The sequence below is a fragment of the Bos grunniens genome, chromosome 3, assembly GCF_055505025.1.
Source record: "Bos grunniens cultivar Pamir isolate PY7600 chromosome 3, Bosgru_T2T1.0, whole genome shotgun sequence".
NCBI classification, from domain to species: Eukaryota; Metazoa; Chordata; class Mammalia; order Artiodactyla; family Bovidae; genus Bos; species Bos grunniens.
In genome coordinates, this window is record NC_141167.1 from 104,701,946 (window position 1) to 104,714,478 (window position 12,533).

Below are 12,533 nucleotides of genomic sequence, written 5' to 3' on the forward strand. Positions count from 1 at the left end.
CTGCTTACTGCAGTTTCTTGGTCACCAGATGCTGAGCCCTGCCTTCACAAGGAAAAGCATGTCTGGGGCCTGCTGGAATGCTTTGTCCTGGCCTCCATCTCTGGGACCCCGAATGTTGGCTACATTTGTTAGGGAGCAGGGACAGAGGTGGACAAGAGGCCCTGCCGAGAAAAATGCTCGCTGATGCTGGAGGCCATGAGAGGGCGCACTGCTAGCACCTTCTTGGTCCATCCACCTGGTGGAAATTCCAGAAAATATTCACAAGGAGTAGCAGTTTTGACAACATAGGCGCCCCCATAAAGAAAGGAAATAAGCCAGAATCTGGGGGGACAACACTTTATTGTTTCCTGGGTTGTCCGGAGGCCTCTGGGCTCACTGATTTCCCCCAGAACAGAGCTGTGCTCCGTGGCTGTGGTTGTGGTAGTCTGTGGCTATGTCCGCCAGCAAGGACAGGAACTCAGAAAAGTCAATCTTCTTGTCCTTATTCTTGTCCTTTTTCTCAAAGATATCGGACAAGTATTGTCTGCCCCTTTTCTCCTGTGGGCAAAAGACATCAAAACAGGCAAATTCAGCTCCACAAAAGCGATGAGTTGGGAGAAGAGGAAGAAGTAGAGACAGAGAAATGAGGACCCAACGCAGCACAGAGGTGTCTGGTATGGCATTGAGGAGGGGAGGTGTGGGATGAGGTGGGGACACTGACGTTGCCCAGCAGTTCAGTGGAGAGTCCTTCCCCAAACGTGAACTTGGATGAAAGCCTGACATGGTGAGCAGGCTCTGCCCAGAGCTGTCCTGATCAGTGTGCTGGTGGGGGGAGTCTCCAGCCCCAGACCACCCCCCACTTCCCCCAACTCCCTGCAGGTGACCACCTACCTAAGTTCTGCTCAGGGACTCAAAATAAGCCCTACCCTTGTCTGCCTCGTGCCAACCCCTTCTTCTTTTGACCTATGAGGTCTTACTTGCTCTGAGTTCCCTCTTCTTGCTTTCCCCAGTAACCTCTTCTTTTTGTAGTCAGTTCAGTTCATCGAATTGTCCAGTTAAATCAGGTCGGTGGATGAGTTCTTTGTTGTATAAAATGGTCGTAAGTTCTGTCAGTGATGGGATGTCTGTCACCTTCCCTCTGATCTCAGGAACCCTGAGGGGAGCCTCTAGAGCCTCTCAAGATCTGAGCAGAAGAGTTTGAGTCTCATACAGAAGCTGGGACAGGCGAGAGGGGACCCGTCACTGCCCTCCAGCTGTAGCGCTTTTTGACAACTTATCATCAAGTACTTATATGCACACATTGTTCTACTTTGCCACATACATCATCTCTTTACACCCTGTTATAAGTCAGGACAGGAAGTTCCATGATGCCCTTTTGCAGATGAGAAAGTGAGGATCAGAGAATAGAGGGACTTGTCCAAAGTCACCCAGGAAAGGGTCCTCAGTCATGCCAGGACCCAGTCACCATGGGGGACCAGAACCCCACTCACACAGGCACTGAGGAAGTTGGGGAAGTTCTCCTTCATCAGCCGCAGCAGGTCCTCCTTCTCGATGGTGTCATCGGATCCCGAGTATTTGTGAAACAGGTTGATCAAGTCTGTAATGGCCTGCTCAAGCTGAAAGCCGCTCATCTTGGCTTCAAAAGAGCTGCCAGAGAGGAGTCAGTGACCTTTTGTGTCCTTCCCCCAGGGGAGGGTCCCCAAGTTAGGACACCTGGATGGGGACTGAGCAGCCAGCAAAAGCGTGGCTCATTTGGAGCACAAGAAACTGCTTCTCTGCGTGGTGGAAGGAGTAGCTGAGCAGCAGGAGGGCGTGACCAAGCTTGGGGCTGGGTCCCCACAGCTCAGGGTGTGAGTAGGTGAAGGAGATTGGCAGACTCCACTGTGGGGAGGACCACAGCTTGTGGAAGCAGAGACGGGGGGTCAGCCCCAGTGAGAAGACTGAGCCTGAGGTGGGACCCGGCAACCAGAGCCTTTGGATGACCCCACACCCCAAACAGCAGCAAATCCATCTTCTCTAGGTTCAGCATCAGGGTCAGAGTCACGGGGGCAGCACAGTGTCACCTCTGATCTGGTCTGAGCCTCCTGGGCTGCTTCAGGAAGATCCCCTAGAAACCCACCTGGACCATAAAGTAGGCTCTACAATAAGTGGACAGAAATGCAGTCCTGTCCTGAGCCCTGGTGGGGGCCTTCCTGGACCACCCCTGAGAGAGAAAGAGGGACTGGGGATCAGAATCAGCCAGGGGTTGGGAGTGAACAGAAATAGCTGCCCCAGCTCCAGGCTGTTGGGTGGAAGGTTGGAGATCGGGGTCCTTCCGATTTTCTGTTACTGGGCACTATCTGCATCTCCATGGCTTGACCTCATTAAAATAAAGAGAACATCTGACTTTCCTAAGCAGGTTCTTCCCCCAGCAGTCAGAGGTCTAGGCTGCCCTGGACCCCAGTCAGAGAACCTGGACAGAGCAGCCCTCCCATGCCACTTTCCTAAGCAGCCAGGACATGACCCTGAGTCACGCATGTCAGCATCTAAGACAAACCCCCCTGCCTTCTGATGTAGGAGAAAGAGCCCACTGTTCTGTCAGTAAGAGGACCCACCCAAGGCTTCTGTCAGCGTGGCCAAGACCAGAGCCGAGCCCTGCGTGCAGATGGTCCCTGAGCATTTTCCTGCTGGGAGGAGGTGGGGAGCTCTGGTTGATCAGTCTCTTACCCAGGTCAGGGCAGGACGTCTCACCAGAGTAATGGTGAGTGGGGGTCCCAAGCCTGGGGTTAAGGCTTTGGCTGGGACTCCCACTCTCCTCAAGGGTGAGGTCGGTGGGTTTTTTGACCTGATAATCAGGTGAGTCCAGAGAAGGAAGAAAGCAAGAGGAGGGGGAGTGTTCTCAGCTCCCACTGGGCATGTGTCCACAAGAGCATCACCGAGGAGCTAGTGGAGGAGCAGGGAGTATTGGTCATCTTGCCACACAGATGGGACCTCAGCATGTTGGCAGCAGAGTCGGGACTGGACCACAGGCTCCTGCATCCCCTCCCAGAGCTGCTTCCCGGCTCCTCCTAGAAAAGGTAGATAGGCCGGAGCAGACTTACCTGATCAGAGGAGACGTCACCAAGGAGAAGGACGAGTGAGATGCTCACTGGACAGAGACTGGTCCCTTTATAAGGCTTAGCCGGGAGCTTCCCGGGGCTGGGAGCCCTGCGGCTGTGTTCGATCTCTGCTTCTTGGAGCATTGCCCCACTCAGGTGGGTGGGCCACACCCAGGAGGGTGTGCTCAGCCTTTCCCGTCAGAACCCCAGGACACACTGCACCTCCCAGGATCTTTCCCTAGAGGCTTCTCCGTCCCCTGCTTGATCTGGGGCTGGGCAACTGGTGGGATGTATTGCAACAGGACTGGGAACAGAGTAGAGAAAACTGGGTTTCTGGACCTAAAGTGGATGGAATTTTGGACTCTGAAGGCTGCATGGTCTCCATTTTTATTTATTCAGTCCTTCTACAAACTCGGTCTCAGAACAATAACCCACCGCCACTTACTGAGAACTGAAGGTACTCCAGGGCTCAGCATACCTACCCGCTCTTGCTCTCTCTTTAGTCCTTCACCAACTAGGCTCTAGATCTGTTGTCTCCATGTAAGAGTGGAAAATACGTGCATCAGGGCTTTAAGTAAACTAAGACTACACCGCTAGTAGACAGCAGTCAGGATCAGATCCCAGAAAATCTGGTCCAATTCTTAGTCTTAATGCTTTAAGTAGACTTGTTGTGTCACCTCAGGCCCTGCCTTCTGGTACTCACAGTCACACCACCTCACTGCCATCTTCACACCTAGTCCTCGGTGGATCCTGGGAGGGAGACAGGTGTCAGGACCCACGGTGACGGACGAGGGAACACAGAGAGGGCAGTGGGCTCAGCCTGCTCACTTGCTGCTGAGGGAACACTCAGGGCCAGAACCTGAGTCCTGAGTTCACCTCCTCACTCTTGAATTCCCCTCACAGCTCCTGGGGCGCCTGGACCACTCAGACCTCACTGTCTGGGTCCAGTGGTGGTGACAGCCGTGGAATGATCCTGGAGGCTACGACTTGGGCAAAGTTTCCTCCCAAAGTCTCTGATGCTGAATTCCTACACGTCTTCCATGACCTTTGACCTTCCTCCATGCTAAACAATATCTTCGGAGTTGGCAGGCAAGCCCCGGGCTCTGGTGTGTTGAACCTGCTGTTGAAATGCTAGGTGTGGGAACAAGATGGGGTAGTCAGCAGAGCCCCTCTAGGCTTGGTGAGGAAAGGGGCTGATGAATCACTGATACTGATCAATTTCCTGCTCCCTCTTTCTGAATTTCCTCATATGACACAAGAGTGTCCTGGTTCATCTGGTGGGTGGTCCTCAGGCTCCCTGGGCCTCTGCTGAGCTGGTCTGATGTCACGCTAGGATGGGACCTATTTTTTGGACCAATCTCATTCACCCAAGTAGCTTTCCACCAACTAGGACAGGTCATAGCAGGGAATGGAGACCCCAAACGGGTGGTCAATGTCTGGCATCTCTTGAGGGTTTCTCACGGAGGCAGCACAGTCCAGGCTTCCTAAAAGATCCCACTTTGGTGGCAGAAGAAAACAAAAAACCGCTTGTTATTTTTCTTGTTTGTCTATCTGTTTATTTATACTTATGTATTGCTTATATTTTGATTGTAGACTCTGTTCTGGATGTGTGTGTAGGGGGAGCAGAGAGAGAAAGATATTGCGGGTGTGGATGGTACTTGAGTGTTGCTCCATCTCCTGGGGGCACACGAGTAACCCAGTCTACCCTGTGTTGGGGATATACAGTGCGATGGTGGTGGGAGCAGGGAGAGGGTGGGAGGCCCTGGCCCCAGACCTCAGAGACCCCAGACCTCCTGCAGCTCAGTGGTACTTCCCACGGGAGGCCTCCAGGCAGAGTCATGGTCCCCACGTCCTTGTGCATGTGGGTTGGTTTCTCACTGTCCCCTGGCCGCACTCACTGAGGTCTGGTCCATGTCTCACTCTCACTGGCCCCGATGCCCAGAGCTAGGTGAGAACTCCATGGACACTGGTTGAACCAGCAAGTGAGGTATCGTCAGAAAGGTTCAGGGGAAGACTGTTGGAATTCTGAGGTGGGAGAAATCACTTGTCAGGTGGGGGAATCAGGGACACCTTGGCTGGGGGCATCCTTTGAATAGCCTTGGAGCATTGCCAGCAGCCGACACACTTTGGGGAGGTGGCAGTGAGATGGTGATCAGAGATAGGCACTCGCTCTGTCTATGATCATTAGGGCTGTGCTGAGCATTGACCTGGGCTTCCAGAAGGAGTTAGGGGAGGGGCAAGAAAGGAGGGAGTGTGGGTGGGGCACTCGCTGGAGGGTATCAGGACACAACACTGCTTCTCAGTTGCCACCCTGGAAACTCTAATGCAGCCCAGAGCCTGTGCTCACCTCCTGAAAAGCTTTCCAGATCTTGACTGGAATGGGTGTGTAGGGGGGATTTACTGTTATTAATTCTGTGACCCTGAGAACCAAAGGAATTTGCTTTCTGTTATGTCATCTATGCAGACAGTGTTGAGGGGTGACCCTAGGGTTACTTCTGCTCAAATATGGGACATGGTGGAGAATCCACTCAAATTTGCAAAGATCATTCCTGATCTGCTTCCTAGTCTCTTAAAGGTAAGCCTAGCACATCTAGACTGAAGCTGGAGAGTGGGAGGAAGTGGTGGGGTCCATTCCCAAAAGGCTCCCTGAGATTCTCATCTACAGACAGCACTGTTCCTATTCTGCTGGTGCCAATCATAGATCCAGTGGGAGATTCCTGCCCTGAGCGGAGATATTTGATTTTCTCTTTCTTTAGCTTCTGCTTGGTGGTGCTACTGAGGACTTGTCACACACAGTTGTCACATGAGGTTTCTCCAGGGTTGCTGGGATATCTTTGCTGGTTTCCATGTGAGCACCAATCAGCAAATTTTAATTTTTGCAGCTGTGTCTTCTGGTAGTGAAAGCTTCTGAATTTATCTATACTCTAATTTATATTCTTCTTATTTATTTATACTCTAATCTCTTCATGGACCTAACAGAAGCAGAAGATATTAAGAAAAGGTGGCAAGAATACACAGAAGAACTGTACAAAAAAGATCTTCACAACCCAGATAAGCACGATGGTGTGATCACTCACTTATAGCCAGACATCCTGGAATGTGAAGTCAAGTGGGCCTTAGGAAGCATCACTATGAACAAAGCTAGTGGATGTGATGGAATTCCAGTTGAGCTATTTAAAATCCTAAAGGAGGATGCTGTGAAAGTGCTGCACTCAATGTGCCAGCAAATTTGGAAAACTCAGCAGTGGCCACAGGACTGGCAAAGGGCAGTTTTCATTCCAATCCCAAAGAAAGGCAATGCCAAACAGTGCTCAAACTACTGCACAATTGCACTCATCTCACACGCTAGTAAAGTAATGCTCAAAATTCTCCAAGCCAGGCTTCAACAATACGTGAACCATGAACTTCCAGATGTTCAACCTGGTTTTAGAAAACACAGAGGAACCAGAGATCAAATTGGCAACATCCGCTGGAACATGGAAAAAACAAGAGAGTTCCAGAAAAACATCTATTTCTGCTTTACTGACTATGCCAAAGCCTTTGACTGTGTGGATCACAAGAAACTGTGGAAAATTCTGAAAGAGATGGGAATACCAGACCACCCGACCTGACTCTTGAGAAACCTGTATGCAGGTCAGGAGGCAACAGTTAGAACTGGACATGGAACAACAGACTGGTTCCAAATAGGAAAAGGAGTACATCAAGGCTGTATATTATCACCCTACTTATTTAACTTCTATGCAGAGTACATCATGAGAAATGCTGGGCTGGATGAAGCACAAGCAGGAATCAAGATTGCTGGGAGAAATATCAATAACCTCAGATATGCAGATGATACCACCGTTATGGCAGAAAGTGAAGAAGAACTAAAGAGCCTCTTGATGAAAGTGAAAGAGGAGAGTGAAAAAGTTGGCTTAAAGCTCAACATTCAGAAAGCTAAGATCATGGCATCTGGTCCCATCACTTCATAGCAAATAGATGGGGAAACAGTGGAAACAGTGTCAGGCTTTATTTTTCTGGACTCCAAAATCACTGCAGATGGTGACTTCAGCCATGAAATTAAAAGATGCTTACTTCTTGGAAGAAAAGTTATGACCAACCTAGATAGCATATTAAAAAGCAGAGACATTATTACTTTGCCAACAAAGGTCCATCTAGTCAAGGCTATGGTTTTTCCAGTAGTCATGTATGGATGTGAGAGTTGGACTATAAAGAAAGCTGAGCACAGAAGAATTGATGCTTTTGAACTGTGGCATTGGAGAAGACTCTTGAGAGTCCCTTGGACTGCAAGGAGATCCAACCAGTCCATCCTAAAGGAGATCAGTCCTGGGTGTTCATTGGAAGGACTGATGTTGAGGCTGAAACTCCAATACTTTGGCCACCTGATGGGAAGAGCTGACTCTTTGGAAAAAGACTCATTGGAAAAGACCCTGATGCTGGGAAAGATTGAAGGCAGGAGGAGTAGGGGATGACAGAGGATGGGATGGTTGGATGGCATCACTGACTCAGTGGACCTGGGTTTGGGTGGACTCTGGGAGTTGGTGATAGACAGGGAAGCCTGGCCTGCTGCGGTTCATGGGGTCGCAAAGAGTCGGACACGACTGAGTGACTAAACTGAACTGAATCTTTTCCCAATGCTTACCACCAAGCTTTGCATAAAATCATGTTTTGGGGATAGAAGCAGAAGAATGAAGCTTCCATGCCCTCTTTGGCTGTGCCCCTCTCCTATACCTCCTGGAAGCCCTCCAAATCCTTTATTTTGGGGATTTTATGGAGTCTTCATCACTTGGGATGATGGATCATTAACTCCATTTTCAGTACTTCTCTCTTCTTAAGAGAATGAGGGAAGAACTGAAAATTTCAAGCTTCTAATCATGGCTTGGTCATTTCGGTGACCAACCCTCAATGAGCAGCCCACCCAGAGTCACTTCTTTAAAGTGACACTCCCATCACCCAGGAGAGTACAAGGGTTTCAATGCCCTGTTGCCGGGACCTAGCGTGAGGAACTCCACCCGTGGCAAAGGTCATGAGGAAGGAGGCTTGGCATACGCAAAGGCGGGATCAAGCCTCAGGAGTCCCCCTGGAAATTCTCGAGCATCTACCCCCAAAACCAGAGTCTGCCCACTTCACTGCTTTGTGCTCAAACCTACACCTCTGACTTTACAGGGGGCTGTCCCCCACTACCTCTCTCTGAAAAAGAGTTAACTTACAGCTCCAGTTAATAAAGTTCCTGGGCATGACAAGAGTGTTTCAACCTACAAACTCCTTTGGAAGTCCTCAAGCCTGCCTGAATAGGTTCTTCCGGCCACATGTGATTGTTCAGAGCCTCCCAACTGTGAGAGGCATGAGATGTTCTAAACTGTCTAAATACAGATTCCTTTGAGCAGTTAAAAGATTGATTACAAATTGTATTGGTGAAGGGTTTTTCACTTGTTGGGCCAAGTTTGCTGCTAAGTTTCCATATCCCTTACCTACTGTGTCCCTGGGAGTGTATTGATTAATATAATTGATGTATAGGAATGTAAGTAGTAGCTTTAATGTTTGTAACCTTGGACCCTTGAGTTAATTCTTTTCTTGTTATAGCCCACCACACCTTTGCCCTATAGGAATGCAACTTTATCTAATGCTTTTGGAGGGTGGCGCCTGACTTTAGAATGATCACCTTTAGAGAAAAATAAGTTTTCTGAAGAAAGGATCATAAAGTGTTAACAGGCCTCTTGGCCAGAAGATGATGTAATTCACTTAAACTTTTGCATATGGTAAGTTTGCAGGAAGAAAGCCTGGCTTCGATTAGGATCAAGGACTGCTGTCCTTGCATGACTCTACCCCTTCCCCCATTATCCTCTATGCACAACTTAAGGTATAAAAACTACTTTGGGAAATAAAGTGCGGGCCTTGTTCACCGGAACTTGGTCTCCCCATGTCGTTCTTTCTCTCACCTTCTGGCTGAATTCCCATCTGGAGCGTGGAGGCTCGTCAAGCCTACTAATTATACCTGGGCTTCTAAGATCTGACCGGGGAGGCCTTAGTGTCTCCTCTCCTTCAGGAAAACGGGAGGACGCCTGCGGCCTACATAGGTGACGTAAATTCCTTGCCTTGGAATTTTATTAGCTTTCCATGTAAACCAAGTTATTCAGCCTCTTTTCTCCACTGAATTTCTTTGCTGAGCTATCCTTATTTCACCACTTTTTATATCCTTAATTAATGTTTAATTAAGCAATTGTTTCCTGATCCTCACCGACGCTGTCCCCGCTTTGAATTCCCTGGATCCACCGGGGCTGGACCCCGGCACCCTGAGTCAGGGTCAAAGACCAAGAATTAGAACAAAAGATGTTTCTAATGCAAGGGTTTGAGGAGCTCTGTGCCAGAAACAGGGGGCAGAGACCAATGTATACTTTCTATTATCTCTCAGCTCAGAAGGAACACAGACTTCTGAATCATTCACTCCGGGGGATAGGGCTGGGGTGGCATGGGATAGAGTAAAAGCTGATTGGTTCTGTCTAATTGGTTGCATTTCTTAACACCAATAATGAAATGTCAGAAAACAAATATTAAAAAAAAAAAACCTTTAAAAATTGAAACACCCAAAATAAAATACTTAAGACTAAACCTCACCAAGGAAGTGAAAGACTTAAATGCTGAGAACTATAAAACATTAATAAAGAAAACTGAAGGTGACTCAAAGAAATGGAATTATATTGCATGCTCTTGGATTGGAAGAATTAATATTGTTAAAATGGCCTTAAAAGCTTTTGCACAGCAAGGGAAGCCATAAACAAATGAAAGCAACCCTCAGGATGGGGGAAAATATTTACAAATGAACCAACTGATGAGGGATTAATCTCCAAAATATACAAACAGCTCATGTATATCAATATCAAAAAAACAAACAACCCAATGAAAAAAATGGGTGGAAGGTCTAAATAGACATTTCTCCAAAGAAGACATAAAGATAGCCAACAAACACATGAAAAGATGCTCAGCATTACTAATTCAGTTCAGTCGCTCAGTCGTGTCCAACTCTTTGCGACCCCATGAACCGCAGCACGCCAGGCCTCCCTGTCCATCACCAACTCCCGGAGTTCACTCAGACTCACGTCCATCGAGTCAGTGATGCCATCCAGCCATCTCATCCTCTGTCGTCCCCTTCTCCTCCTGCCCCCAATCCCTCCCTGCCTTCGATCTTTCCCAACATCAAGGTCTTTTCCAGTGAGTCAGCTCTTCACATCAGATGGCCAAAGTATTGGAGTTTCACCGGGACTGATCTCCTTTAGAATGGATTTGTTGGATCTCCTTGCAGTCCAAGGGACACTCAAGAGTCTTCTCCAACACCACAGTTCAAAAGCATCAATTCTTCGGTGCTCAGCAACATTACTAATAGTGAGATGCAAATCAAAACTACAAAGAGGTATTACCTTACACTGGTGAGAATGGCTGCTGTAAAAAAATCTACAAACAACAAATCCTGGAGAGGATGTGGAGAAAAGGGAACCCTTCTGTACTGTTGGTGGGAATGTAAATTGGTACAGCCACTATGGAGAACAGCATGGAGGTGCCTCAAAAAACTAAAAATAGAATTATCATATGACTCAGCAATCCCACTCCTGGGCATATACCTGGAGAAAGTAATTCAAAAGGACACATGCACCACAATGTTCATTGCAGCACAATTTACAATAGCTAGGACTGGAAGCAACCTAAATGTCCATCAACAGAGGAGTGGGTAAAGAAGATTTGGTGTATATAATAGAATATTATTCACCCATTTAAAGGAATGAAACAGTGCCATTTGCAGAGACGTGGATAGACCTAGAGCCTGTTATACAGAGTGAAGTAAGTCAGAAACAGAAAAACAAATATCATATAATAATATCACTTATATACAGAATCTAGAAAAATGGCACAGATGAACTATTCACAAAGCAGAAATAGAGAGACAGATGTAGAGAAAACTTATGGACATCGAAGTGGTAAGGAGGGGAGGTGAAATAATATATATTTTTTCCCAATATATATTTCCCAATTATATTGGGAAATTGGGATTGACATATATACACTACTATGTATAAAATATTGAGTTTGAAGCCAGCTTTTCACTCTCCTCTTGCACCCTCATCAAGAGGTTCTTTAGTTCCTCTTCACTTTCTGCCATTAGAGTGGTATCACCTGCATTTCTGAGGCTGTTGGTACTTTTCTTGGTAATCTTGATTCCAGCCTGTGATTCATCCCGCTTGGCATTTTGCATAATGTACTCTGTGCTATGCTTAGGCGCTCAGTCATGTCTGACTCTTTGTGACCCCATGGACTGTAGCCTGCCAGGTTCCTCTGTCCATGGGGATTCTCCAGGCAACAATACTGGAGTAGTTTGCCATGCCTTCCTTCAGAGGATCTTCCAGCCCCGAGATCGAACCTAGGTTTCCCACATTGCAGGCATATTCTTTACCCTCTGAGCTACCGGGGAAGCCCAAGAATACTGGAGTGGGTAGCCTATCTCTTCTCCAGGGTATCTTCCAGACCAGGAATTGAATTGGGGTTTCCTGCATTGCAGGTGGATTCTTTACGAGCTGAGCTACCAGGGAAGCCCATAATGTATTCTGCATAGAAGTTAATTAGCCAAGTGACAATAAACAGCCTTGACGTACTCCTTTGCCAGTTTTGAACCTGTCAGTTGTCCCATGTCTGATTCTAACTGTTGCTTCTTTACCGGCATACAGGTTTCTCAGGAGACAGGTAAGGTGGTCTGGTATTCCCATCTCTTTAAGAATTTCCCACAGTTTGTTGTGATCCACACGGTCATAGACTTCAGCACAGTCAATGAAGCAGATGTTTTTATGGAATTCCCTTGCTTTCATTATGATCCAATGAATGCTGGCCATTTGATGTCTGGTTCCTCTACCTTGGGCTTCCCTGGTGGCTCAGAGGTTAAAGCGTCTGCCTGGAATGCGGGAGACCCAGGTTTGATCCCTGGGTTGGGAAGATCCCCTGGAGAAGGAAATGGCAACCCACTCCAGTACTCTTGCCTGGAGAATCCCATGGATGGAGGAGCCTGGTAGGCTACAGTCCATGGGGTCGCAAAGAGTCGGACAGGACTGAGCGACTTTACTTTTACTTTCACTTTCCTCTACCTTATCTAAACCCAGCTTGTACATCTGAAAGTTCTCAGTTTATGTACTACTGAAACCTAGCTTGAAGGATTTTCAGCATAACCTTGCTATCATGTGAAATGGGTGAAATTATACAGTAATTTGACCATTTTTTGGCATTGCCTTTCTCTGGGCTGGAATGAAAACTGATCTTTTCCAGTTCTGAGGCCACTGCTGAGTTTTCTAAATTTCCTGACAGATTGAGTGCAGCAGTATCACAGCATCATCTTTTAGGATTTGAAACAGCTCAGCTAGAATTTCATCACTTCCACTAGGTTTGTTAGTAATAATGCTTCTTAAGACTCACTTTACATCACATTCCAGGATATTTGGC

At 47.6% G+C, this 12,533-nt stretch overlaps 1 protein-coding gene across 1 annotated transcript; it reads right to left on the reverse strand.

Moving 5' to 3' along the window:
- Positions 1-320: 320 nt before the first annotated feature.
- LOC147376557 (protein S100-A7-like) lies at positions 321-3,180 on the reverse strand. Its single transcript, XM_086392758.1, has 3 exons — positions 3,060-3,180; positions 1,470-1,626; positions 321-537 (listed from the first exon to the last, which is right to left on the reverse strand). The coding sequence occupies exons 2-3, from the start codon at positions 1,608-1,610 to the stop codon at positions 373-375; spliced, it is 306 nt and encodes a 101-aa protein (XP_086248884.1). The 5' UTR covers positions 1,611-1,626; positions 3,060-3,180; the 3' UTR covers positions 321-372.
- Between the last annotated feature and the right edge of the window lie 9,353 nt (positions 3,181-12,533).